General features: G+C 38.5%; 2 protein-coding genes and 1 pseudogene across 2 annotated transcripts; 2 read left to right on the top strand and 1 right to left on the bottom strand.

Moving 5' to 3' along the window:
* The first annotated feature begins 372 nt into the window (after positions 1-372).
* On the top strand, positions 373-2,028 carry LOC121767316 (protein C2-DOMAIN ABA-RELATED 4-like). Its single transcript, XM_042163559.1, has 3 exons — positions 373-554; positions 1,305-1,400; positions 1,522-2,028. The coding sequence occupies exons 1-3, from the start codon at positions 444-446 to the stop codon at positions 1,822-1,824; spliced, it is 510 nt and encodes a 169-aa protein (XP_042019493.1). The 5' UTR covers positions 373-443; the 3' UTR covers positions 1,825-2,028.
* Positions 2,029-4,137: 2,109 nt separating this feature from the next.
* On the bottom strand, positions 4,138-6,234 carry LOC121766412 (threonine synthase, chloroplastic). Its single transcript, XM_042162704.1, has 2 exons — positions 4,621-6,234; positions 4,138-4,360 (listed from the first exon to the last, which is right to left on the bottom strand). The coding sequence occupies exon 1, from the start codon at positions 6,217-6,219 to the stop codon at positions 4,660-4,662; it is 1,560 nt and encodes a 519-aa protein (XP_042018638.1). The 5' UTR covers positions 6,220-6,234; the 3' UTR covers positions 4,138-4,360; positions 4,621-4,659.
* A 1,427-nt stretch (positions 6,235-7,661) lies between these two features.
* Positions 7,662-25,718, top strand: part of LOC121768342 — a 36,579-nt pseudogene continuing 18,522 nt past the window's right edge.

Genomic DNA, 25,718 nt, shown 5'->3' with positions numbered 1-25,718 from the left:
ACAGTTTCAAATTATATTAATTAATTACATTAATAGTTCATTAATCATATACTGTAGTAGTAAAAATCTACGGTTGATCAAAATATACATATTTATCTAATAAATAATTAAATATACACAGATCAAATAGTGTTTTTATAAGTTAAAACTCGTGTAATATACAGAAAAGTATATACTTTTATTTTCAAATTACTATTGTTTTAATTGATGTAAAAAAGTGGAGAAAACCCCACAAATTAGGTTGGTGATTGACATATCAAAAGGATAATTAGTAATAATAGAAAAAAAGTTAAATAAAACAAAAACAAAACAAAAAGTTGACAGAGACTACACATTTCAAAGTCGTCAGTTTTCACTACAAAATCCCAAAACAGTTTACCAGTTGTGTCCAAACTCATAAACTAATCACTGCGGCAGCTGCTGCTTCTCTGTCGAGAATCAAAATGGATAACCTTATGGGGCTGCTGAGGATTAAAGTGAAGAGAGGCATAAATCTTGCTATTCGCGATGTTTGCAGCAGTGATCCCTACGTCGTCGTCAAGATGGCCAAGCAGGTCTCTTTGCTCTCTTTTTGTGAAATTGGTTGCGTTTCTGATTCTGGGCTCGCCGCCAATTTTCATCTTTTTCACTTTTTTTTCCTTTTTTTGTTGATCAAGAAGCGTTTTTGTGTGTTTTTCAAGGGTTTATGAAGCAAGAAATGTTTGAGTTGACTTTATGAGTTTAAGCTGTTGGCTAATTTCATGTTTTGTTTTTTGTTTTTTGAGCATTTTTTTCCTTTTATCTTCTGCTGAAATTGAACATAAAAGGATTAGGATTTTTGTTTGTGTGCGAATTAAAGATTGAGATGCCAAGATTTTTTGTTCTGAGCTTTGCCTTTAGTTGAATCATTTTTTGTGTTTCTGAAATTGAGAATTGATAAACTTTTTTTCATGCTAATAGTTGTTATCATGAGTTGTTTGGTTTCTTTGTAAATAAGGTATTAAGATGGCTACATTTTAAGTTTTGATTGTTGATTTCAACTGGTTGAAGGCTATTGTTTGTGAAGAATATTTGAACAGCTTATGTGATCAGTAGCCAATACTCATTTGAAGGCTTGCAGAGTTTGTATGCATATCTCTCCCGTGTTTCCCTTCGCCAATGCTCGTATCGATGTGTGTGTATTAGTGGAACACGAGATGTAACTTCGTAGCGATAAGGATATGTATGAATATATGCGTGCATTCAAGTATTGCTTGTATAGATTGTTGTTGCTTTCGGCTCTAGCTATGGTGTCGAGTCTTGATCTGATAGATGGTTTGCTGCAGAAGTTGAAGACTCGTGTCGTGAAAAAGGATGTCAACCCGGAATGGAATGAGGATTTGACACTTTCCATTGCGGATTATAATCTTCCAATCCATTTGGTGAGTTCACTTTGATTAGCCCTCTTTTATTGTTGTGTTTATATATGATCCTTTTCTTCTTAGCCTTCTTGATAAATTAATGTATTCACTATTCGACTATTTCCTCTGTGGTATTCGCCAGACTGTGTACGACCACGACACATTCAGCCTTGACGACAGGATGGGGGACGCGGAGTTTGACATAAAACCCTTCATAGAAGCCGTGAAAACGAGACTCGAGGGGCTCCCAGACGGCACCATCATCACAAAGGTGCCTGCCTCGAGGACAAACTGCCTGTCGGAGGAGAGCTCCGTGGTGTGGAAAGACGGGAAGGTGGTGCAGGATCTGTGCCTCCGGCTGAGAAACGTCGAGTGCGGCGAAGTGGAGATTCAGCTGCAGTGGATCAATGTCCCTGGCTCCAGAGGTTTGAATATGGCTTACTAAACATGGCTTGTTTATGTGCAATAAATATTGCTAAGTTTGTGAGGTTTGTATATTATATTTAGTGGGAAAATTAATGAGAGGCATATGATCTTAATTAGCATTGCTGCTAAATTTGTAAGTTAAAAAAGCCTATGATCTTTAATGTACTATTCAAATTCTTGTATTGTTCAATAGTAAGTTTGGTGCTTGTGGTGTTCATTTTCAGTGAGGTGTTTAATTCACATTTCTTCCCACCAAGTATGGTTTTTAGAACTCTTTTGGCCCACGGATTTGAGGGTTCAACAATTAATCGATATTTCACGATCAAGGATATCATTGGAATCAAAAAAGATAGTACTACCTTGGAAGATTGTTTGGATCTACCAGTTTTAATAGATGATTATGTAGTGATGTTTTATCATTAAGTAGATAATAGATATAATAAAATATAGAGATTGATGTTTTTATTTTAGGAAACGTGTCATTTTGTGTGGGACGTTGCGAGAAACAAGTTGGTTTCAATGGGACGAAGGGAGTATTGTGCGACTTCAAATTATATGAAGTAAATTTTGCCAAATTCAATTTGATATTAGTAGGCTTTTCCTTATTTGGATTAGAGATTGATACCTCATTTCCTTGAAATCCCAATAAACATTCTATTGGAGCATATAACACAAGGTTTTACCACTTTTATACCATCTTACGTTGGAACATAAAAAACAAATTTTACCACTTGCATCAAACACACACACACATTTTATGATCAAACCAAACACACACACACACACACACATTTTATGATCAAACACAAGTGAAAACACATTACACACACACGCACAAAGTGTTGGTTCCAAATTGCCAAGAATTTGAAATTGAACCCTTAAATAACATTTCTAGCATTTTGGTGGATGTGGGATATTGCACTTTTGAGGGAGTGTCATGGCGAGGTTCGGGTCGATCCCAAGAGAAGGCAGCACCTTGGAGTTCTTGTAGGAGCATAGGCACTTCATGTCCGCGTGCAAGAGGGCGGAGCAGCAGGCGGCCGAGGGCGGGGGAGGATTAGGAGCCGTGGCCGAGGGCTTGCAGGCCGTGAGCCCCGCCATGGTCATGTTGCATATGGTCTGGGCATTGGCCCCCCAAAGAATCACTAGAACCACACTCACTATTGCTATCTTTTTGTATGATGACTCCATGTTTTCTCTTCTTGCGTTGGAATGTATGGTGTGGACAGTGGATATGTATATATATAGACACAATGTGGGAACTGTTGTGTCACGGATTGTTGTGCTCGTGAGTTTTGGGAGTGCTTTTTTAGGTTGTGAAAGTGGTCTTTTGATGATTGAGATTTATTCACGAGTCGAAATAAAGGACATTCGGGTTTTTTTTCCGTAATTATCAAGGGTATCCAACGAGCGGCCACACTGATTTGTAGGCACCTCAATGGATGGGAAGCGTTGAATACAAAACTTTGATTCGATTATTGTATTGTTTATTAAACGAAACGGCGACGTTCCATTTCACTTAAAATCACTTTCCTTTGGTCAGAATGCATCCAGAATGTGTGTATTTGCAGCAATTAAACCTCGAGTTTATAAACATTACTCAGGTTTGAGGTGCTTATTCAACGATTACTACTAGTTTTGCTTGTCCAAGCAACGTCCAAGCAAATGGTTTGCGTAAACTGAAACGCGTAAATTGAAACGGACTGTGGACCATGGTTCCGGGCCTAACCCGAACGGAATTGCGAACTAGGCTGTCCGTTCCATTTCCAAATCTAGGAAAAAACTGGGAGAAACTGCCAATTTTGAGCAAGAATCGGAATCGCCAAGACACTTAACGAGCCGGCAGAGTTTTCTGCTGTCGAATTAGTGCACATGAAACAGAGCACATATTATATATGGGAAGACACTAAGCTCATGAAACAGAGTTGGTCTTCTATATGAAGACTACAAACCAGACATAGAAACCTAACTAACATCAGCTGCAACTTAACATACAGTGCAGTGAGACGAAACCACGAATTAGAGTCGTGGATTCATCTCACTGGTTGTAGTACAGATCCTTCAATATAAACACAGCAAAGCATTCACTATAAATCAGCTGCAATTTAACACAATCGCGTGATTATGCAGTGAGACGAAGCAACAGATTAAGCAAAAGAGATACAGTTCAATACAAACACATAAAGAAAATGCAGGATTGGTGATTAATCCTTATTTGTGATTAATGAACCCTAATTTGAGAAATCTTCAAGAAATTAACAATAGAAAATAAACCAAATAAAACAAATATTCTAGCATTCCCTACTACTACCATACCTTAAACCAACAGATGGGTTCCAAAATGAGGTTTATTTAGACACACAAACAAATTTCATCGAAACTCATACGATGATACACCTCCATACAACAAAAATACATCTATGGATACAACTAGCACCTTCACAAAATCCAGCAAAACTCAGCATAACTTTCTAATCGTACATAATCAAGAACTCCCGAAAAACAGAGCAATAACAGAGGAACTCAAACAGCAACAACAACCCCCACAAGCTAACCTGCATAGTTTTTGAGTGAGACATAAAAGCAGGAGCAAAAAAACAAAGCATTCACAACTACCATGCCTTAAACCAACTGATGGATTCCAAGATGTAGTTTATTTAGATACACATTCAAATTTCATCGATACCCATGCGATGCTACACCTCCATAAAGCGAAAATCCAGCAAAACTCAACGTTAACATCCTAATCATACATAATCAAGAACTGTTGAAAATAAATAAATAAATAACAGAGAAACTCAAACAGCTAACTTGCCTTGTTTTAGAGAGAGCAAAAAAACTCAATCACCTCCTCTCAATGCAACTTCGAATCCTTGCTCAGCAGATACTTCTTCAACACATCCATCACCGAGCCAAAATCCGCCTTCACCTGCGTAGGAGGGTTAGCAAAGCGGCAAGCCATGTCCTTTATCTCCTTGGAGTGATAATCCACCTTCGACTGCGTGAACTTCAACCCGTGAGCAGTGCTCACCACCACCGTCCTGTCGTTCGGCCCAATGATCCCACTGTTCCTCAGCTTGAACAGAGCGGTCAGCGCCACACCGGTGTGGGGGCAGATGAACATCCCGGTCGAATCCGCCTGCGCCATGGCGTCCATCAACTCCTCCTCGGTCGCCTCCTCCACAATGCCGTTGCATTTCTGCAACGCATACACCGCCCTGTCGATGGAGACGGGATCCCCAATCTGAATAGCGGAGGCGAAGGTCGTCCCCGCCTTCACCGCCTTGAAATCCTTCCACCCTGATTTGTAATGCAGGTAAAGGGGATTAGCATTAGCAGCCTGTGCACAAACGAGGCGAGGGATTTTATCAACGAGCCCTAATTCCTTGCACATGTGGAAACCCTTGTAGAATGCGTAAATGTTGCCGAGATTTCCACCGGGAACAATCACCCAATCGGGAACCTGCCAATCAAATTGCTGCAATATCTCAATCGCAGCAGTTTTCTGCCCCTCTAATCTCAAGCTATTCAAGGAATTAGCAAGGTATATCGGCAATTCAGATGTGACTTCGCGAATTAGCTGCATACATCCATCGAAATCGGTGTCAATGCTGAGAACAAAAGCCCCATTCGCAATCGGCTGGACTAATTGAGCCAGAGATATCCGATTTGCCGGGAGAAACACAATTGATGGAATTCCGGCGGAGGCGCAGTAGGCGGAGAGGGCGGCGGAGGTGTCTCCGGTGGAAGCGCAGCCGACGCCGACGAGAGGGCGGTTCATTTTCCGGAGGCGATTGACCTGACTGACTAAAACAGTCATGCCTAGGTCTTTAAAGCTGCCGGTGTGGCTAATTCCGCAATGCTTGACCCATAAATCCTTCATGCCTAGGAATTGTTTGCCGAAACGCTCAGCCCAGAAGAGGTTGGAATTGCCCTCAAAGGCGCTGACGATGTCGTCGCCGTCGATCTCGGGGAGGACCCACTCCTTTTTGGACCAGACGCCGGAGCCGTAGGGCCAGGTGGTCTTGCCGACGCGGGAGTCGAAGAGGGAGCGCCAGTAGTCGCCGTCGAACTTCTTGAGGGCGTCGAGGTCGTGCTGGACGTCGAGGAGGCCGCCGGAGCGGCTGCGGTAGACGATCTCGTCGAGGGAGTAGGACTCGGTGGAGGAGGGGTCGGCGTTGAAGGGGACGTACTTGGCGGAGAAGTTGTGGGAGGAGGTATGGCGGCGGGCCTCGTCGCGGATGTTCTCGTCGCAGGGGCGGCGGGGTTTGGATGGGGCGGGAGGGTCGGGGGAGGTGGCGGTGGCGCGGATGGAGAGGGGGGCGTAGGAGGTGGGGCGGTGGGTGGAGGAGGGGGTGTGGGAGAGGGGTGGGGAGGAGAGGAAGGAGGATCTGAAGATGGGAGGAGCCGCCATTGTAGAGAGTGTGGAGGCAGTGAGAGCTTCGAATGGAGGAGGTGAATTGATTTGGGATGCGATTGTAATTAGGTCTCATTAAGGATTACTTATCCTAATCTAAGTAATTTTGGTTTTGGACAGCTATCATTCTCAACAATACTTACTTTTTTGGACACGTATTTTCTCATTTTTTACTTTTATAGTCCTAAATATTTATGGTAAATTGCAATTATATATATTGTAATTAAATTGTAGTATAGGATTTAACTAGTGCTCCTGTGATTTATTTTAGAATAAAAATTGCATAATTCAAATTATAAACTTACTAACTAAAAAAATTGCATAATTCAAATTATAAGCATGTAACTCTTTGATGTATGCAGAAAATTGAGGTCATCAAATGCCCAATGAAACATTTTACATCAATTATATCAACATGAGCCAAATGGTAAAATAAATTTGTTGATTGTGTAATTACCTAATACTATTGGTTTATTTTAAGTAAATGACTTTGGATGCAGTGTATGCCAGGATTTAGCGTCTCAAATACTATATGATAGTAGGATACTCTCTCCGTTCCGCGATAGTTGAGTCATTTCATTTTATGCACTTGTTTTATAATGAATGAAGTATATCCTGATAAGAGTCCGAATTTCGAGTCACCACAATTACCAAACAATAATGGTTACAAATAATAGGTCGATGTATCAATTCAGTGCAATATCTCTAAGTGAAGGATTCAAATCATCATATATAGTCAATAAGTTGGATGTTGAAGTCACATAAACAGTAGGTAGCTCGATGATTATACTGCCGCTATTAAAAACATATAGATTGGGCTATAATGCCTGAGGCAAGAGTAGGGAGTGACATTGGTGCAAGGGCACGACAAGGAGTGACTCTTACGTCTAAAGTGGAGAAGAATGTGAATGAACCGAAACACAACAGCAAGAAAAGAATCACAAGACTATACAAGTTTGTGACTGCATATTTGAGGAGAACTTAAGAGATTTGATAAATACTACTCATATGAACATATGCACCTTCTTTTTTCCGGCGTCTAAAGATGAGTAACCCGTGGGAACTGCTCTTCTTGTAGAGTGTGTGAGTGCACGTTGGAAAGACTTATATTAGTCTGTGAGGACATCTGTCAGTCTGAGAGTCGAGTCGTTACATGATTTTCAAGTCACTATTATCACGAGCAATACATACCGATTCAAGATACGACAATCACAATATAGATGAAAATCTCAATAAAACTATCTTTAAAATGAAAAAAAAACTCGACCCATTTAAAATTGGTATTGGGCCGAAACTGCGGGCCCTCTTATTTAAAGAACTGAAACTAGAACCCTAAACGGCTAAACCGCTCTTAAACCCATTTTCCTCGAAGGAAGAAGCTTTGGAGCCAAATTTAACAACTTCAGCAAAGAACTCAAGCGAAATCTTCCCGAAAATCAAGATATTTTTAAGAAATTAAGAAGAAACCTCAAGTACTAAGATGATTTTCATTTAATACTTTTCAAGTTTTGAGTGACTTCAGCTAACGTTTCAGTAACTTAAGCGAATCGTTTGGGACTTTATGTTAAACAAATTTCGGTTTGCAGCTGGCTGTATTCAAATTTCTGAATGGCGGTTGACGGGAGCTTTTCACTTGAATCGGAGCTGCAGAGGTTTCTTGATCGGTGCCCGAAGCTCAAGGCGATTCCCAGCTTCGGTAATTTGCTAGCGAAGGTACTGAGTTTATGTGTGAAGTGTTTAGAGAGTCGATTTTGTAGCTTTTGATAGAAAATTGAATGCTAACTTGTGTGTTTGGGGGGAGTTAGGGTGATAAAATCACAGAAGATGAGGTGGTGCTGGCTGCGGGGGAGCTGGTTTTGCATCCAAATTACACAATTCCGTTGCTGGGATGCTTTAGGCCTATAGCACAGAGGATTGTTGAGAGGAGTGTGCATTTGCTTCATTTGGTGCCGAATTTGAGGTTGGATGATGATAGTAATATAGAAGATTTTGATGAAGAAGTGTTTCTGAGGGAAGATGAAGATGTAGATAGTCCAGAAGTAGCTCGTGTTATTGATGTTTACGTGAGAAGAAGGAAGGGATTGCGTCTTCACGAGCTTGCATGTCTCGCTTTCTGCCGTGCCCTTGATTTGATACCCTTTCTGTTGGGGTAAAAAGATTAGCTTGTTTGGTTGTTCATTTATTTTCTGGAACTTGATTATATCCCACTTTGCAATTCATTCGTGCTTGGGGTAATGTGGTTGTTAGTTAATATTTCTGTCGGAAAGATGTTGGATTAACTCGTGCAGACTGGGCTGTTTTTCTATTATGACCGGGACTAGAATACTGATAAAAGCACGATTTTGGAAAATTGTATAGTTTGGCGAAATATAACATCTTATTGTTGTGAGTGAACTGCAGAATGATCTAATGCTACTTTTTAGTTATGTTGCAGGGCATTTACTTTACTCTCTTGTGATCTTTGCATTCCTTTTATAATCCTAACCCGGGATTTTATTTTTTGAAGTTATCTTGTTCCTTGACGCAGGTCCATTTTAAATTATTTTAAAGTTGCTCCTGCTCCGTTTGAAAGAATCGTTCAATGCACATCAGTTTCCAAGGCACTAGCTGGGGTAATTTGTAACTCAAGTATTGCTTTACTCAAACATAACGTCAACATTTTTTAAAGCTCCCCCTGGTTTTCAGGAACCCAGTCAGTTGTTAAATGTTGTCCGAGTATCATATCGTTTCCTTACATTGGAGCCAGCTGTCTTCACTACATTATGGGATTGGTCCTGTTTTTTGGACATTGTACAGCAGTCCGCAGACCTCACCGTGTTTAACGATGCAACTTTGAGGACTATTTTCTCTGACCTGAGATGGTGCAGTGCTGGCATTTTGTCGAGAGCTTTGAGGTTAAGTTTTAAGGCATCTGCAAACCTTAATACTGAATCTGAAGAAGCTTTTAAGAGTTATATGCGGTAAACTCATTTTTTACTTATGTCGCTGTTTGATCTATGCTACCCCCCCCCCCAAAAAAAAACACCCTACGTCAAACAACATATCTACTAAAAACAAACTATTCTCATGCAACAAATATTTTTCATTGTTCAAATTCCAGGTTCAGTTACTAGTTCAAAAGCCTTCAACCTCTTAGTTTTTCTAGTAATCTTTTTCCGAATGAATCAAAAAGCAAATATTATAGGAACACTTCTAGGTTAGTAAAAACATTAATAAAAATTGTAGATTGATATTGGAATTACTAACAATTACCGATATATTAAATGTGTTGATGAAATCTTGGTCATTGATTTGACACATAAAAATAAAACTATGAAATATGGAACGAATTAATCTTCGTCTATATATGTGTGATTAATTTTTTAAACTGATTTTCTGTCTATCTTATAATAAGAAAAAGAATTCAATTTCATGAAATACAAATGATTTATTTGTTTCCCCTAATTTGTTACTGAGCATCACACCGGGCAAAACTAGTTTTTTGTAAATTTGCAATTGTAGATGTGGTATTGTGTAATAGATGGACTATTGAAGAAAATTTGTGTGTTATTACGCATATCAAGTACTCATTGTTATAAATAGCTCGAGACTAAGCAAAAAATATTAGACCTCAAGCTTGATACAATATGACGCTTACTCAAATATCCACATCCTAAAATCATGTAATATAGTTTTTCTCGTCTAGAACAATAAAGAATATAATTTATGAGCTCAAATAATAGGCAATGATGTTATCTCATTGCATCTAGACTCCGAAGAAAACATTTAAACAAATGGAATATTTCAAAACAGATAAAGATGATGTAATTGCAAAATCAAATTATGTTGTTCTGAAATGTGACACCAATCTATTTGTAGAATGTTAAAATTGTAATCATTACCAGTTGTTTACTGTTTATACTTTAGTGCCAGTTTTTAGTTACTTAGGCTTCATGGTTGTACTGTTTGCAGTTGGCAGGAATTTTGTATGGATGTATCTTTGGAGAAAGGGGGTTGGCATCTCGAATACTCTGCTGATGACTATGGGGCAGTTGGAAGAAAAGACAACTCATGCTCTTCAATGATTGATAAGATTGTGCCCTGGAATCATTTTAGCATGCAAGGCACAGGGTACGATTTCTATCAGTAAAGTGGTTACATTTCTTTGCGTTTTTCCTTTGGTTTGTGTTTTGATGGTCTTTCCTTATAGTTATCAATGTACTGATAATTCTGGTATGTTTCCCAGTGTTCCTGCTTAATTGGGTCCATTCCTACGTTTTTATGTTTGACTTTGACCTCAAATGTACTATACATAACTACCGCGTTCTGAATCTTGAGTTTATGCAGAAGTCCTAAAATGCCCTTTGTCTTGACGTCTGCTCTGAGAAAAGGTTTCGAGATGGTCTCTTTAGCTGTTAGTCAGAGGTGGCCTGTGCTTCTTTATGGTCCTGCTGGTGGTGGGAAAACTGCACTTATTTTCAAGTTAGCCCATAATTATGGTAGTAGAGGTGGGTAGCTTCTTTCCAGTCTCTATATTCAATGAAATTCTGTATTCTTTGATCTCTGTAGAATGTTTTTCTGATTGTTGATATTTCTGTTCGAACTACATAGTTTTGTCCATTCACATGGAAGAGCAGGTTGACGGGAAAACACTACTTGGGACTTACGTCTGCACGGAGAAACCTGGTGAATTCAGATGGCAACCTGGTTCTCTAACTCAGGTTTGAAGTTAATCTTTTAAGTTCAACTTACTTCCTGAGCTGTCTTGTTGTAACCTGTATTTCATATTCATTGGCAGGCGGTCTTGAATGGTTTCTGGGTTGTTTTCGAAGATATAGATAAAGCACCATCTGACATTATGTCGATCTTGTTACCTTTGTTGGAAGGTGCAGTTACATTCTCAACTGGCCATGGGGAGGTATAGCCATCTTTTGTCTCTAATATCACAAAAAATGTTCTAATTTTTTTTGGGGGGAGGGGGTGCTGATGGTAAATTGTTGTTGTTAGTTGCAGTGCTACATGTTACCTTATACTTATCTGTGTGATTGAGGCAGTCCAGAAGTGTATTACATAATTTACATTAATTTGATAGTCACTGCATTATTTTGCACTATGCAGGCAGTAAGGGTAAACCCAGGTTTCCGGTTATTTTCCACAGTGACAAGCTCAAATCCAGACGCATCTTGTTTTAGTGAAGGTAAAGAGCTCTTCCTCAATATGCTTTTCAACATTAAAATAACTTCATTTTATTGCGTCTGTGCTGATATTGGTTTCTCAAGTCAGATCCTAGTTCTTTCTTAGAAATAGAACAAGATAATATTTTTTTCTGTGATGCTTAATGTCAGCTTATGTTATGTCTAGAGTCCTTTCCATGACCGGGCATGATATGGAGCTGTTAATCACTTCCATCTATGCTATATTTGTGAAGGGAGTAGCTAAATTCCTATAATTAGATAAATTCTCACCATTTATTTGAGAAGGAATATATAGCACTAGATTACTGTATTAGGCCTTACAAATGAAGTTGCAAAAAACTACATGATAATGTAATTCTTATTTCATTCTTGTTCAATCGTTTGATATGGTGCCTTTTTGTCTTTTCTGTTCCTTTGGTAACAGGTCGGAATTCCCTTGGTGCTGTCTGGAGGAAAATAATGATTGCGCCACCCAGTAAGCAGGATCTGATACAAATTATCTTACAGTGGTACCCAGAACTGGAGTATCTTGCCCTAAACCTCATAGGTCTGCTGAATGTTTCATATTCAAGAATAGTTTGTGCTCCTTATAGTGGTCACAGTGCTATTTACTAATATTTTCTGATGCTTTTTGCAGAAACCTTTGAAAGAGTAAACGAGCTTACAAATTTCCAATTAGGATTAATGTCATCTTCAATTTCTAATGGGAGGTTCACTCTAAGGTAGCACCAGATTATATACATGCATATACTCCTTGTATGTTTTTCCTGCAAATGTATCAACCGAGCCTTTTCTGCACACAATGAAGGGATCTTCTTAAGTTCTGCAAAAGAGTTGCAAGTTTGCTCTCCTGCTCTGGACATGAAACAATCACCTCTTACACCTGTGAAAACATCTGTAAAGAGGTTAGACACATCATGATAACTCTTCAATTTCTCTGCATGGGCAGGGCTTTTGTATGATAGACTGTAATCAAGCTGACAAGCTCCTTTTGCCGTTTCAGGCAATAGATGTTTTTGCATCATTCTCCACTTCGGCTGCAAATCGGTTGGCCATCATGAGAGATATTGCTAGGTTGTGGGGTGTTGTAGGGGCTGAGACTTTGTATCCTCTTAACAAGCCAGTAATTCAGGTACTGCTAATTATGCTATGTTTTTATTTGGCCATTTACATGATGTGCATATTTGTGGGCTGCGGCTCTGTATTGGTGTACACAGCCTTACCGTTGTTTTGTACTGTTTTCAGGAACTGAAATCCGAGTTCCGAATTGGGCGATGTAACCTTCAACATGCTGAAATGGCAGTGAGTGACCACATTGTATTCTTTGGTTTATCTTATTTTGAAGGAGCTTCAGAAAATTTATTAACAAGGCTACCATTATCTTCATACAGCCGAATAGGAATAAGAAGCCGTTTGTTGAGCTCCGTAGCTCAGCACATGCACTTGAGAGAATAGCTTGCTCTGTTAAGTTCAATGAGCCTGTGCTATTGGTTGGTGAAACAGGAACTGGGAAAACTACTCTTGTTCAGATACTTGCCACAAGGCTTGGTCAGAAACTTACAGTTTTGGTATGTTGAGTTTGGAACCTCCATAGCTGATTTTGTTAATATTACTTTGAACACTAGAAGTGACAATTCACCATTGTAATTGTTTTTTCTCTTCCAGAATTTAAGTCAGCAGAGTGATGTTGCTGACCTCTTAGGAGGGTTCAAACCCGTAGATGCAGGGCTTGTTTGTGTTCCTCTATATCAGGAATTTGTGACTCTGTTCATAAACACCTTTCCTTCAAAGGTATTATTCACGAGAAAGTATTGTGCTTCTCTCTCTTTTTCTTAAGGATGCCTCTAACATACTTCTATTTCCTTTTAGGACAATAACATATTTCTTACCCGTATGAGGAAATTTGTAGATGAGAAGAACTGGAAAATGTTGTTAAGTGGTTTCCAGAAATGCATCAGCAGAATAATTGAAATAAGAAAACCCAGTTCCGGTAAGAAGCGGAAGAGGCCTTTAAGTGAAGAGCTATTGAAAGCTTGGGAAATATTTTCAGCAAACATTGAAAGAGCTCATGCACAGGTTAGTGCATCAGATGGAATGGTTTTTTCGTTTGTGGAAGGAGCTTTTATTAGAGCCATGAAAAACGGTGAATGGGTATTGTTGGATGAAGTAAATTTGGCCCCTCCAGAGATCATGCAGCGAGTTACTGGGGTCCTTGAAAATGAGAGAGGGTCGGTATGCTTGGCTGAAAGAGGAGATATAGAATATATTCACCGGCATCCCAACTTCCGAATCTTCGCATGCATGAACCCTGCTACTGATGCTGGTAAAAGAGATTTGGCAGTTTCTTTGAGGAGCAGATTTACAGAATACTTTGTTGATGATGTATTAGATGATGAAGACTTGGTTTTGTTTATTAATCAATTTATTGACGATGACCCTTCATATAGAAAACTAGTATGTCAAGTCATGAAATTTTACAAAGCAGCAAAAGAATCTGAGGAAAGATTACAGGATGGTGCCAATCAGAAGCCTCATTACAGTTTACGCTCTCTATACCGGGGACTGGAATACTTAAAAAAGGCTAAAAGAAAGTTTGGGTTGGAAAAATCTATTTATGATGGATTCTGTATGTTCTTTATGAATTCACTAGATGACCCTAGTGCAAGATCAATGAACGCCCTAATCTGCAAAGAGCTATTAGGAGGTCGATCACTCCAGCCACTCCCTTATCACGAATACTTGGCGGTCAAAACACCCTCAAAAGATAATGATATATTGAAGCGCTATGTACTGACGGAAAGTGTTGAGGAACACCTTAAGAATCTTGCACGAGCTATTTTTATTGGAAGATATCCTGTGTTGTTGCAGGGACCCACATCTAGCGGTAAGACTAGCCTGGTGTGCTACCTAGCTGCAGTTACTGGTCATGAATTTGTAAGAATTAATAATCACGAACACACTGATCTCCAAGAATATCTTGGTTCTTATATAACTGATGCAAGTGGAAAGCTTGCCTTCCATGAAGGTGTCCTGGTGAAAGCTGTTCGTAAGGGTCAGTGGATTGTTCTTGATGAACTTAACTTAGCTCCCTCTGATGTCCTTGAAGCACTGAATCGGTTGCTAGATGATAATAGAGAGCTTTTTGTTCCCGAGCTCCAAGATACAATACGTGCTCATCCAGATTTTATGTTGTTTGCAACCCAAAATCCACCCGGTGTTTATGCGGGCCGCAAAATGCTCTCTAGAGCATTCCGCAATCGTTTTGTGGAGATTCATGTTGATGAAATACCACAAAAAGAGTTGGTTCACATTCTGTATGAAAGGTGCAAAGTTCCTCAAAGCTATGCAAAAAAAATGGTTGATGTGATGAGGGAGTTGCATTTGCACAGGCAGAGTAGCAACGTTTTTGCTGGAAAACATGGATATATCACTCCGCGTGACTTGTTCCGATGGGCTGATCGTTACGTAGAATATGTAAGATCTTATGAGGATCTAGCTTATGATGGTTACTACTTAATGGCAGAAAGGCTGCGTGATGATGCCGAAAAAAGAGTTGTTAAAGAAGTTTTGGAGAAGCTGTTAAAGGTCCAACTTTTTGATGGAAAGTTATACAAGCAGGTACTTATTTTCTCGATTCTGAACCTAATACCATAGTCCATGTTACCATGTGGCAAATCATTCATCATCAGCCTTAAAAGCACTTAAAACCAACTCTAACTCTTCTAAAGTGAGCATATTAGTGAAAAGGTGTTTGTTGCAGATCTACGGTTAGAGTGAACTCATCTATGTCATAGATATATTTGTTTTGATTAGGTTTACGTGCTTGGTTAGTACCTTTACATGGCATCCTGCTCATGGATTTTTTTAAATGTCTGTCTAGGACGATAGAGATCAAATTGGTGTTTTAGGTGGCATGCGAGTATCAGTTTACTTTAAATGTGCTTGTATAATATATGTGCCTTGTCAGATTCTATGATGGCTATCGTCTTTCTCTCCTTTTGTCTTTCCTCTCTTTATTTGTTTTTACTTTTCGGTGGGGTGGTTGTGGTTATGACATGTCATGGACCATTAGAAAATGATGTGCTCATATATATTTTTTTTTTCAGGAAGAAAAAGGCCGAGACTATTTTTTGCAGTCAAATGACTATAAAAATCCTGAAAGTATTGGGCAGTAAGTATCTATAAGGTTACAGAATGTGTGCTCTCTTTCTCAAATTAATTGAGGTCATAAGTTCTCTTATCCTTTTGCTTTACCAGAATCATTTGGACAAAGAGTCTATGGAGAATGTATTTTCTGGTCGAACGGTGTTATCAGATGCGCGAACCTGTCCTCCTTGTGGGTGAAACTGGGGGAGGGAAAACAACTGTATGTCAGCTGCTTAGTATCATGAAGAGGTCCAAGTTACATATACTGAATTGCCATCAATACACAGAGACATCTGATTTTCTTGGGGTATGTCCTTTTACTTCATTAGTTTTTCTATATGTTTGTTTTGTCACCCTTTCAGTTATGGCCTCATCTTTGTCACATTACAATCGTGAAGTCACAGTTGTTTACAATTTTGTCTTTTTTGGTTTAAATATCGACCAGGGATTTTATCCTGTGCGTGAGAGATCAAAAATTAGTTTGGACTATCAGAATCTTTGTGAGAAAGCTGCCCAGTCGAAGGCTTTTATACATTTTTCTGGAGATTCTGTATGTTGATCTCTTAGTTCCGAACACATTTTCCATCTTTGACATCATCATCTTTTTTAATAGATTTTTTTCCTGCAGAAAATTTCTCTGGACATCAACCAGGCTTCTCAGACTCTCAATGTGCTCTCTCTATTTATCAAAAGTTATAAAGAGCTTTCTGTGTTGAATCCTGAAGTCACCATGGATGAGCTTAAAGACATAGAAATTATTAAGGAGGAAATGTGCCAGCTTCTAGAGAAGTGGCGAACAATTTTCACGTGGCAAGATGGCCCACTTGTTGAAGCAATGAAGAGTGGCGACTTGTTTCTTCTTGATGAGATTTCGTTGGCTGATGATAGTGTTCTAGAAAGATTAAACAGCGTCCTGGAGCCAGAAAGGAAATTGGTGAGGAACTTATAGTATGTTGTTGTATTACTTTATCATTTTATTTTTTTGTTGCCAGTGATCTGTATTCCTTAAAACCATGAAGGTTCAGTCAAACTGGACATGCATCGTTATGAGTATCTTGTACTTTGACTTGAATGATCAGAGTGGTAATTGTCATATACAAATTAGAAGATCTGGGAAAAACAAGGCCTAAGTGTGTTTGTTGGGTCTGCCCAAGTGCCCATGACTAATACTCCCTTATTCATTTTCTTATGTCCTGAAATTATAGACTATTTTCTCCAATAGATGTGCATGTAATTTTTGTTTTCCTTAACGTGCTTCTACTTAAAGTTGTTTGCAATCAACAATATTTTATTTTGATAAAGTAAATAAGGATGTTTATTTTTTGTTATTCTACTTTGTTAAAGAAATTAAATGAATATTTTTAATATTTGTGAAAAGGCAAAGGTGGTTATAATAATAGGATGGAGGGGAGTCTTGTTAATGTTGTTTATTGACTCCGGGTAAATTTTACTGAATATATGCAGTACTTGGCTGAGAAAGGAGGCTCTGATCTTGAGAACATATTTGCTCATGAGAACTTCTTTCTTCTGGCTACAATGAATCCTGGTGGAGACTATGGAAAGAAAGAACTGTCACCTGCTCTTCGAAATCGATTCACGGAAATATGGGTTCCCTCTGTTACCGATATTGATGAACTTAAAAGTATTGCTACTGAGAGGTAAGCTTTTCTTTATAAGTAATACGTGATTAAATATAAATCGGGCAGTATATTATATTATGTCTTACGGGCTCGCTTTGAAATGCAGAATATTGGAGCCAAAACTTCCTCACATTGTGGATGCCATGCTAAGCTTTTGGGAGGTTTGTTGTTTCCGATTCATACGTATTGTTATTCATCCATTAGCGATCTTTGCAAATTTATTGGTGATCATGAAATTTTTTGCGATACCCATTTATTATACTTGTAGAAGGATATCTTATTCTCCACCTTGTGCTGTTCCTAAATTAGTTGTTTAATTATATTCCTTCCATATATATATTTCTATATTATCTAGTAAATCCCAAATCAAATATATTCTCCTTTTATCTATTTAAAACCTTGTTAAACTTCCGAAGCAGCTGTAAATCTTACATTTTTCAATTATTTGTGTTTGTTCCCTTTTCAAATGTTTTTAGGTTTGGAAATAAATTTCTTTGTGGTTCATACTGGTCTCTTGGTTTACTTCTTTTCTTATCTATCTCCTGCTTTGCAGTGGTTCAACCTTTTGCAGACAGGAAGAATTCTTACTGTGAGGGATCTGTTATCTTGGGTATCATTTATTAATGTGTCAGCAAGAAATTTAACAGCTGAGTCTGCATTGATACACGGGGCATTCCTCGTTTTACTGGATGGACTTAGCTTGGGTATGTTTGCTAATCTGTCCACCAGAATATTTTATTATTGATTGCAATCACTTTACTACATACATCTGGAAGAGCTTTGTTAAATGATGTTGATGGAAACATGTATTAGTTTGTGGACATGTGACTTGACAGGGTTTGGATGCTTCTTGAGCGTAATTCTTGACTGTAGTCTTGATATCTACAATTTCATTCTACTTAGTCTTGTTCTTGTACTTTTATTTCTATAGCTATTGTGAACCTAGCTCTTGACCTAGGTATATAGGGTGAGTTTCCTACACGTCGTGTAAAGCAAATGGGAACCTTATGTTCTTTTCTCTCCCAGTTACTGTGTTCTCTATAGGCACTGTTTAGAGACTAAGGATCATATCTATCTGTTCATAATTGTTTTTAAATCCTTGAATCAACTTTTTCTTACCTCTATTACTCTATATGTTATTCAGGTTCAAATATATCAAAAGTCGAAGCTGCAGAGTTGAGGGTGAGATGCCTTGCTTTCCTGCTGGAGAAACTCAAGGTGAAGTTTATTTATCTGACCTGAAATATTTTGGTGACGGGGTGTAAGAAATTACATACATGTGATATCCTGCTAGAGAAACTCAAATGCTGAGTAGTCTACTTTTAGATGGTATTAAGATGTATGCTATTAATTTGTTGACATTAATGTGTTATTTAGCCGTAGAATGTTAGGTATATCTGCATTACTTAATGACTTAAAAAAAATGAACGTGTTTCCCTGATACAGGAGAATGCAACAAGTTTTGATCCCTCAGGTCTTGATGGATTGGAGTCTTATGGTTGGGCCGATCCTAAAAGCTCAGATTTTCTTACTCCTGCTGATAACATGGAGTGTGACAATCTCTTTGGCATTCATCCTTTCTACATCGAGAAAGGTATAGGACTTGTGTAATTGCATACATATTTATTGTTATCTCCAAGATTGAATGAAAGTATGAGTCGTATGACAACCTTCAACATTAGTATGAGTCGTATCACAACCTTCAACATTTCTAGAATGGTTTCAAACAGATGGTAGTGCTAACTACGGGGCATCTTCCTCTGGAGTGGGACATTGGAGTTGTTGATCCAGTCATTTGCCTTGAATTTTTGTTGTCTATATATTGCAGGCAGCTTAGTGGTTAACTTGAAATGATGACATGTAAGATAGTGACATGATATATATCAAATGATTAACTTCAAATGTGTAAGAGATTGACTGTGGGCTCAAACCTGAACCTAGGATCTTTGGCCTCTGACATTAGTCACTAGACTAGACCAACAACAGCACTCTCACGCGTACTTTGTAGCTTTTATACTGCATGCTAGCCAGGTCATTTAAGTGTAACTCCTTGTTCATTCAATGATCTCCTGTGAAAGGAAAAGTGTAGTAATTACTACTCCGTATTAATTAACACATGTATCTTTAAAGAGGTAGGATTCAGATGTGTCACTACGTTTGATGTTGGACTGTTGTATTTTAGATAGTTTTAGTTATCTGTGGGTCATTCCTCACACCTTCTACTTGAGGGCTCAAGCTTGCTCATGAATCTTGTTCAGGTAGCGATTGCGTTACTGCAGAGGGTTTTCAATTTTTGGCCCCAACCACTCAGAAGAATACTATGAGAGTGCTGCGTGCTATGCAGCTTAACAAGCCTGGTAAGTTTCATTTTCACATGTTTTTGTGTCTGAGTTATGTGTTTACGTATATTCTGGTCGTATGTTTGTTTCTGATAAATACTGGTTTTTAATTTCATATTTGTGCACATATTCTAACAAACTTTAACAATTAATCAATGGATGGTGAGGTTTCTAATGTTTGATGTTTTCATGTTTGTTAGTCCTTTTGGAAGGAAGCCCAGGTGTTGGGAAAACAAGTTTAGTTGCTGCTCTCGGCAGGTTCTCTGGGCACACTGTTGTTCGAATTAATCTATCTGAGCAGGTCAGCAGAATTAACTTGTTTAAGAAATCAATTTCCACAGATCTATACGTTTTGTGTTTGTTATTTTCATTCTACGTGGAACTTTGAGGTTTGAGCTATGTTAACTGGATTATGTTGCTGCAGACTGACATCATGGATTTATTGGGGTCAGATTTGCCTATTGAAAGTGATGAAGGAATGCAGTTTGCCTGGTCTGATGGTATCCTGCTTCAGGTGGGATGACCTCTTTCTTCATTATTTTCTTTCATAGTAACATAGTGCTGAAAAGTCATGTGCTGATGTATTTTCTGTTTTTGTAGAACTTGTTTTCTTACTAAAAGTATTTGAATGTCACCAACTGTTATGTCAGGCTCTGAAGAATGGATCATGGGTCTGTCTGGATGAACTTAATCTCGCGCCACAGTCTGTTTTGGAGGTACTAAGTTGTTGTAATCAGTAATTGTGACGCCGCCCCCTCCTTTCTATTCTTTTCTTTCACGTGTTTTATCAAACCTTGCAATATTCTTCTTCTTTTTCATTGAATTTGGATCTATCCCCTGGTGCACGAACTCTGGATGTAACTATTATTCCAGTACTCTGGATAATGCTTTTTTCTGTAAGATCTTCACTATTACTGGATCTTGTTCGTGGAGTTAATTATTATTAGTGATGAACGTCAGGGTTTGAATGCAATTTTGGACCATCGGGCTGAAGTTTTTATTCCTGAGCTGGGTCGTTCTTTCAAGTGTCCGTCATCTTTCAGAGTTTTTGCATGTCAAAACCCTTCCTATCAAGGTGGTGGCCGGAAAGGACTTCCAAAGTCTTTCCTTAACAGGTTTACTAAGGTACAGCATGCACTCTTTCACTAAACCTCTCTTGATATATGTGAACCTTATACTTGTAGTGCATGTGGAAGGTTTTGTCTCATCCCATCTATTTTTTTTCAGTTTTATCATAGTACTATTATAAAATGGGGCATCATGTTTTATTCAGTTCTACACATGTTTCCTTCACAATCCTGTGATTTCATATTCCAATACTGTACTACTGCACTTAAAGAATGTATCACCTCTGATCACTGTTATTATCCAAACCCAAATAACAGCAGCACTACTAAATGAAACCACCCTGTACGACTCCCCATGTATTATCCAAGATATAATTTGTTTCTTCACTAATAAACACTACATCCTAAATTGATAAGCAGAAATTATGGAGACAAAACTTTGTAATATGAATTAAATGCCCCTCTACCCCCAAAATGCTGCATGCCAAGTTCATTTCCATGCTACGGCAGTGCCAAGTTTATGTTTCTCAGTTAGTGTCACTTTAACTTGGTGTTGATGCAGGTCTATGTTGATGAGCTGGTTGATGAAGATTATCTTTCAATATGTAGTACACTATTTCCATCTCTCGAAAGATCTCTTCTCTTGAAGTTGATTATGTTTAACAAAAAGTTATACCAAGAGACCATGATGGATCACAAATTTGGTCAAGATGGTTCACCATGGGAATTTAATCTCCGTGATGTGATTCGTTCTTGCCAAATTATTGAAGGTACTTCTTTTTTCTTTCTGTATATTTGGATTTATTATTTGCTCGGCTGCTTTTTAATATTACTGGAACATCTCAGATGCATCTGGGAAGTCGAAAGTTGATAGTTTCTTGAGCGCCATTTACCTACAAAGAATGCGTACATCAGCTGACCGGGTAGAGGTTATGAAATTGTACGAACAGACATTTGGATTGAAGCCATGCATTAATCTGCACCCTAAAGTTATGTTCAGTCCTGATTCTTTGATTGTCGGAGATGTATCCATTGAAAGGTACCAGCTTCAGTCATCTGGAAAATCCAATAGCAACCTTAAGATTTTGCCTGGTTTACGCCATTCCATAGAAGCTATTACCCGCTGTCTAAAGCATCAGTGGTTGTGCACTTTAGTTGGTCCTCCAGCATCTGGTAAAACTTCGCTGGTAAGACTACTTGCTGAGCTGACTGGAAATGTACTTAATGAACTGAATCTTTCTTCTGCAAGTGATATATCTGAGATACTTGGATCCTTTGAGCAATATAATGCCTCCCGTCACTATCATCTTGTTGTTGCTCGAGTGGAAAGGTATATGAATGAGTACTGCAACTTGCGACTGGAATCGTCCTCTGAAGCTTTCATTCAAAGGAAGGATATTAGCGCCCGGTGGCTTGCATTCTTATCTAAGACAAATAGTTTAGCAACCCTCACAGATAATCCAATAACAAGCGATTCTATGGTACCGTTGGTTGAAATTATTGAATGTCTGAAGCTTGATCACGACAAACAAGCATTACCTCTTTCTTGGTCTCAGGAGGATCTGGACAGCACTCTAGACATGATTAGAAAGTTGGAAGATCATCACAGAAGCCAAAAGTCTGTGAAGTTTGAATGGGTCACCGGATCACTGATCAAGGCTATAGAAAATGGGGAATGGATTGTTTTAGAAAATGCCAACCTCTGCAATCCGACGGTATGTAAACACTATTTACATGTTCTTGTGTTCTGAGAGGGGACAATGACCTTCTTATCCTTAGGTTTCAATTTTATGCTTGCTAAAGTTTGCTTTCTGCAGGTTCTTGATAGGATCAACTCATTGGTTGAACAATCTGGGTCTATTACCATTAATGAATGTGGCACTGTAGAAGGAAAGCCAGTAATTCTCCACCCCCATCCTAAATTCAGAATGTTTCTAACTGTTAATCCTAGCTATGGTGAGGTGTCACGAGCAATGAGAAATAGAGGGGTAGAAATATATATGATGCAGCCTGATTGGCTGCCAGACCATATATGTCCTAAAATACATAGTGAGATGGAGCTAAGAGAAATAAAGAGATTTATTGCCCTTTCTGGAATTCCCATGGGTAGGTTGGTTGATATGATGACCAAAGCTCATTTGTTTGCTAAGCATGAAGGGTCCCATTTTAATATAAGCATTACTTATCTGGAACTTTCGCGCTGGGTGCAGTTATTCCAGCGCCTTATTACAAATGGAAACCAGACTGTTTGGAGCATCCAGATTAGTTGGGAGCACACTTATCTTTCTTCTTTTGGTGAGGAAAAAGGAAGAAAAATTGTTTCTGAAGCAACTAGTTCTTATTTGTCCATGTCTGAACTTTACAAGGTCACTTCATCTGAAGATTACTTGCTATGCTTACCCGGAGGATGGCCAAACCCTTTGAAATTGAGTGATTTTGTCTATTACTCAAAATATGCTTGTGTTAGGCAGAATATCATGTATCTGGAATCATTAGGAAATGAAATTGCATCCTCCTCATGTATTGGTAACTTGAAAAGAGTTTCTAAGGTAAAAACTCCTCCTAAAGGAGGCTCAAAGATGATTCACCTGATGGATGCTATGTCATTGCATGGATTTATGTTTCCTAAGGAAACAAATTGCTTTATTGCAAATGATAATGCTGGAAATGAGTTGCAGTTGGTTTTATCACAAAAGAAGCAAAAGTTATACTTTGCTGCTGACTGGGTAATGGAACAGGTTACTGACAGTGACTATTGTGTCTACATTTGGTGGTTTGAGTGGTTTGGTTCTGCATTGCAGTCATCACTTCCATTTTTCAGTTGGTTTTCGGATTTGCTGAAAAAGGAACTTCAGCATTCTATTTGGACAAGAATATTTCAACTGCGTACTGAGCTTTTGTCTCGAAGTGAATTGAATGTCAATTCAATATCCAGCCCTATACTCTCCGTTAACTCTATTGATGTGTTTTCTTCTGGCGATGTGTTGAATCAGCACCATATCCTCCTAAGAAACTTGATAAAGTGTGTAAGATTATTGAGACATAGCCTTCAACAATGGAGCAAAGAGAATGAGTACAATCATGGTCACAAAACTAAGCAATTTGAGCCAATTCTTACTTCATTGCGGAGAATGGAGGAGAAAGTGCTTGATTTTTTTGTCGAGTCTCCCTCTTTTGATATGCTTTTTAGGTCATATACTAATCTCCTTGAACACCACATGCTCTTCTGGAATAGTATCAATCCACCTCAGATTGAGCGACGGGTGATCTCTTGGCAGTTGTTGCTAAAAGATGCAGTGAAACTGAAGGATATTTGTCCTGCAGAATCTGAACAGTTAAAGGATATTCTAATGGTAAAACTTTTTTTCCAGTGCCTCCTGCTATTTTTTTTCTTTGCATCTTTGTAAGCCGTCTTTCAACTTGTTTCATATAGATTGAGATCAGAAAACTTGAGAACAGCTCATCCTTATGCTTGAATTCAAGCAAATCCTTGCTTTGGAAGCATGGTGGACATCCAATTTTGCCTTCATCTGCCGACTTACACCAGAAACAGTGCCAATTTGCTGACCTTTGTGAAGAAATGTGGCCAAGAGTTAACAAGTTTATGGAACCAGGCATGATTATATACCATAGTATAAATTGAAGTCTTTAAAAACCACATATACTATTAACTTATTTTTATTTATTTTATTTGTTTATTCTTTTACTCCACAGTCTTGTTGCCTGACATCAACTCCATAGAAGGGAATCAATTCCATGAAGTTGCGGTAGATGGCATATTGTTTCCTGATGTCGAACTTCGCATTCTTGCAATGCAAGGTAGATTCTCTTATCTCCTCTGCATGATTGCATCTCGATTTCATAATATATTTATGGACGAATGTGTCAGCTCCAACATTGCATGCCTTTGACTTTATTTATTATTTACTTTAATTAAGGGACAAGGTTGAATAACCCTTCTAACTTGTCATAGACTATTGCAAACATTTATTTATTAGACCTTACTTTGATTGGGTTGATCTTCTTAAAGGAGTTTGCATGTCAACATATATTATCGACAAAGTCGATGATATTGGTCCTGAAACTACACAGCAGTTAGATGAAATGCATCAGGTGTGTTCAGATTTTAACTGTAGAACCTTAATGAGAACTTTTTATCGAACTGTTGTGATCTTTCTGGTCCTCAGATGCTTTCAGAAAGGTGGGATTTTGAAAAGCAGAAGTTGAAAGTGAAATTGGAGAGTACTAAACTTTTCCCCGCACTCTGCTCTGCTTGTTGTTCTGTTACACCTGATATATTGCATATAAGGTCCGGCTTGGATTGTTGGATAAGGACACAGCCTATTGTTGATGAGACAAGTCTTTGCCTTGACTTGGAACTACTGAAACACCTAACACAGAGTGTTGTGGTTGATCTAGAAGAACAACACAATGTACGGGGGCTTTAGTTTTAATGAAGTGTACCTGTGATTTCAAGTTCAATTTTGTAGTTGGTTTATCTTAATATGATTATTTCTTTTAACGTTTTTCACTTCGACATGTATGACAGGCTTTGTTAGATTTGTCTGAGCTATTAAAATCATCTTTGGGTTTCTCATTGAATTATTCTGCAAGGCCTCTGATAGACTTTTTGCCTCACCAAAAAATTTTATGGACCCTAGATGCCTGGGAATCAGTCAAAGGAGGTAGGAGTGATCTATAATTTAGTTATTGGGTTATTACTCTTAACTCAAGATTGATGTCTTCTCTTCTCTACTACAGCAAATGAAAAAATCTCTAGTTTCACTCTAGAGATGTGGTTTAGGTGGCATGCAACTCTCTGGGAAGTCAGCCCTATTCTTGCCAAGGTACATACACTTCTTAAATCTTTAATACATTTTCATACAATACATCTTGTTCAATTACTAAGATGACCTGTGGTGCACTCGTCATGCAGGCCCTTCCTCAGAATGAAGAGTGCAATATTGTAATGCCTCAGAAGCTCTTTTGGCCTCTTAAATTGACAATGGTTGACGAGATCCTGTGAGTTGCACTTAGATAGGAAATCACTTATTTTTTCAAGTTTCATTTTCAATCAAATGAATGGTCGACTTGCATCATAATTTGTCCATGAACCAGTTTCATTTACCG

This window comes from Salvia splendens, chromosome 15 (assembly GCF_004379255.2).
Source record: "Salvia splendens isolate huo1 chromosome 15, SspV2, whole genome shotgun sequence".
NCBI classification, from domain to species: domain Eukaryota; kingdom Viridiplantae; phylum Streptophyta; class Magnoliopsida; order Lamiales; family Lamiaceae; genus Salvia; species Salvia splendens.
The sequence above is the reverse complement of the archived record's forward strand: the minus strand, read 5'-3'. Positions and strand labels throughout refer to the sequence as shown.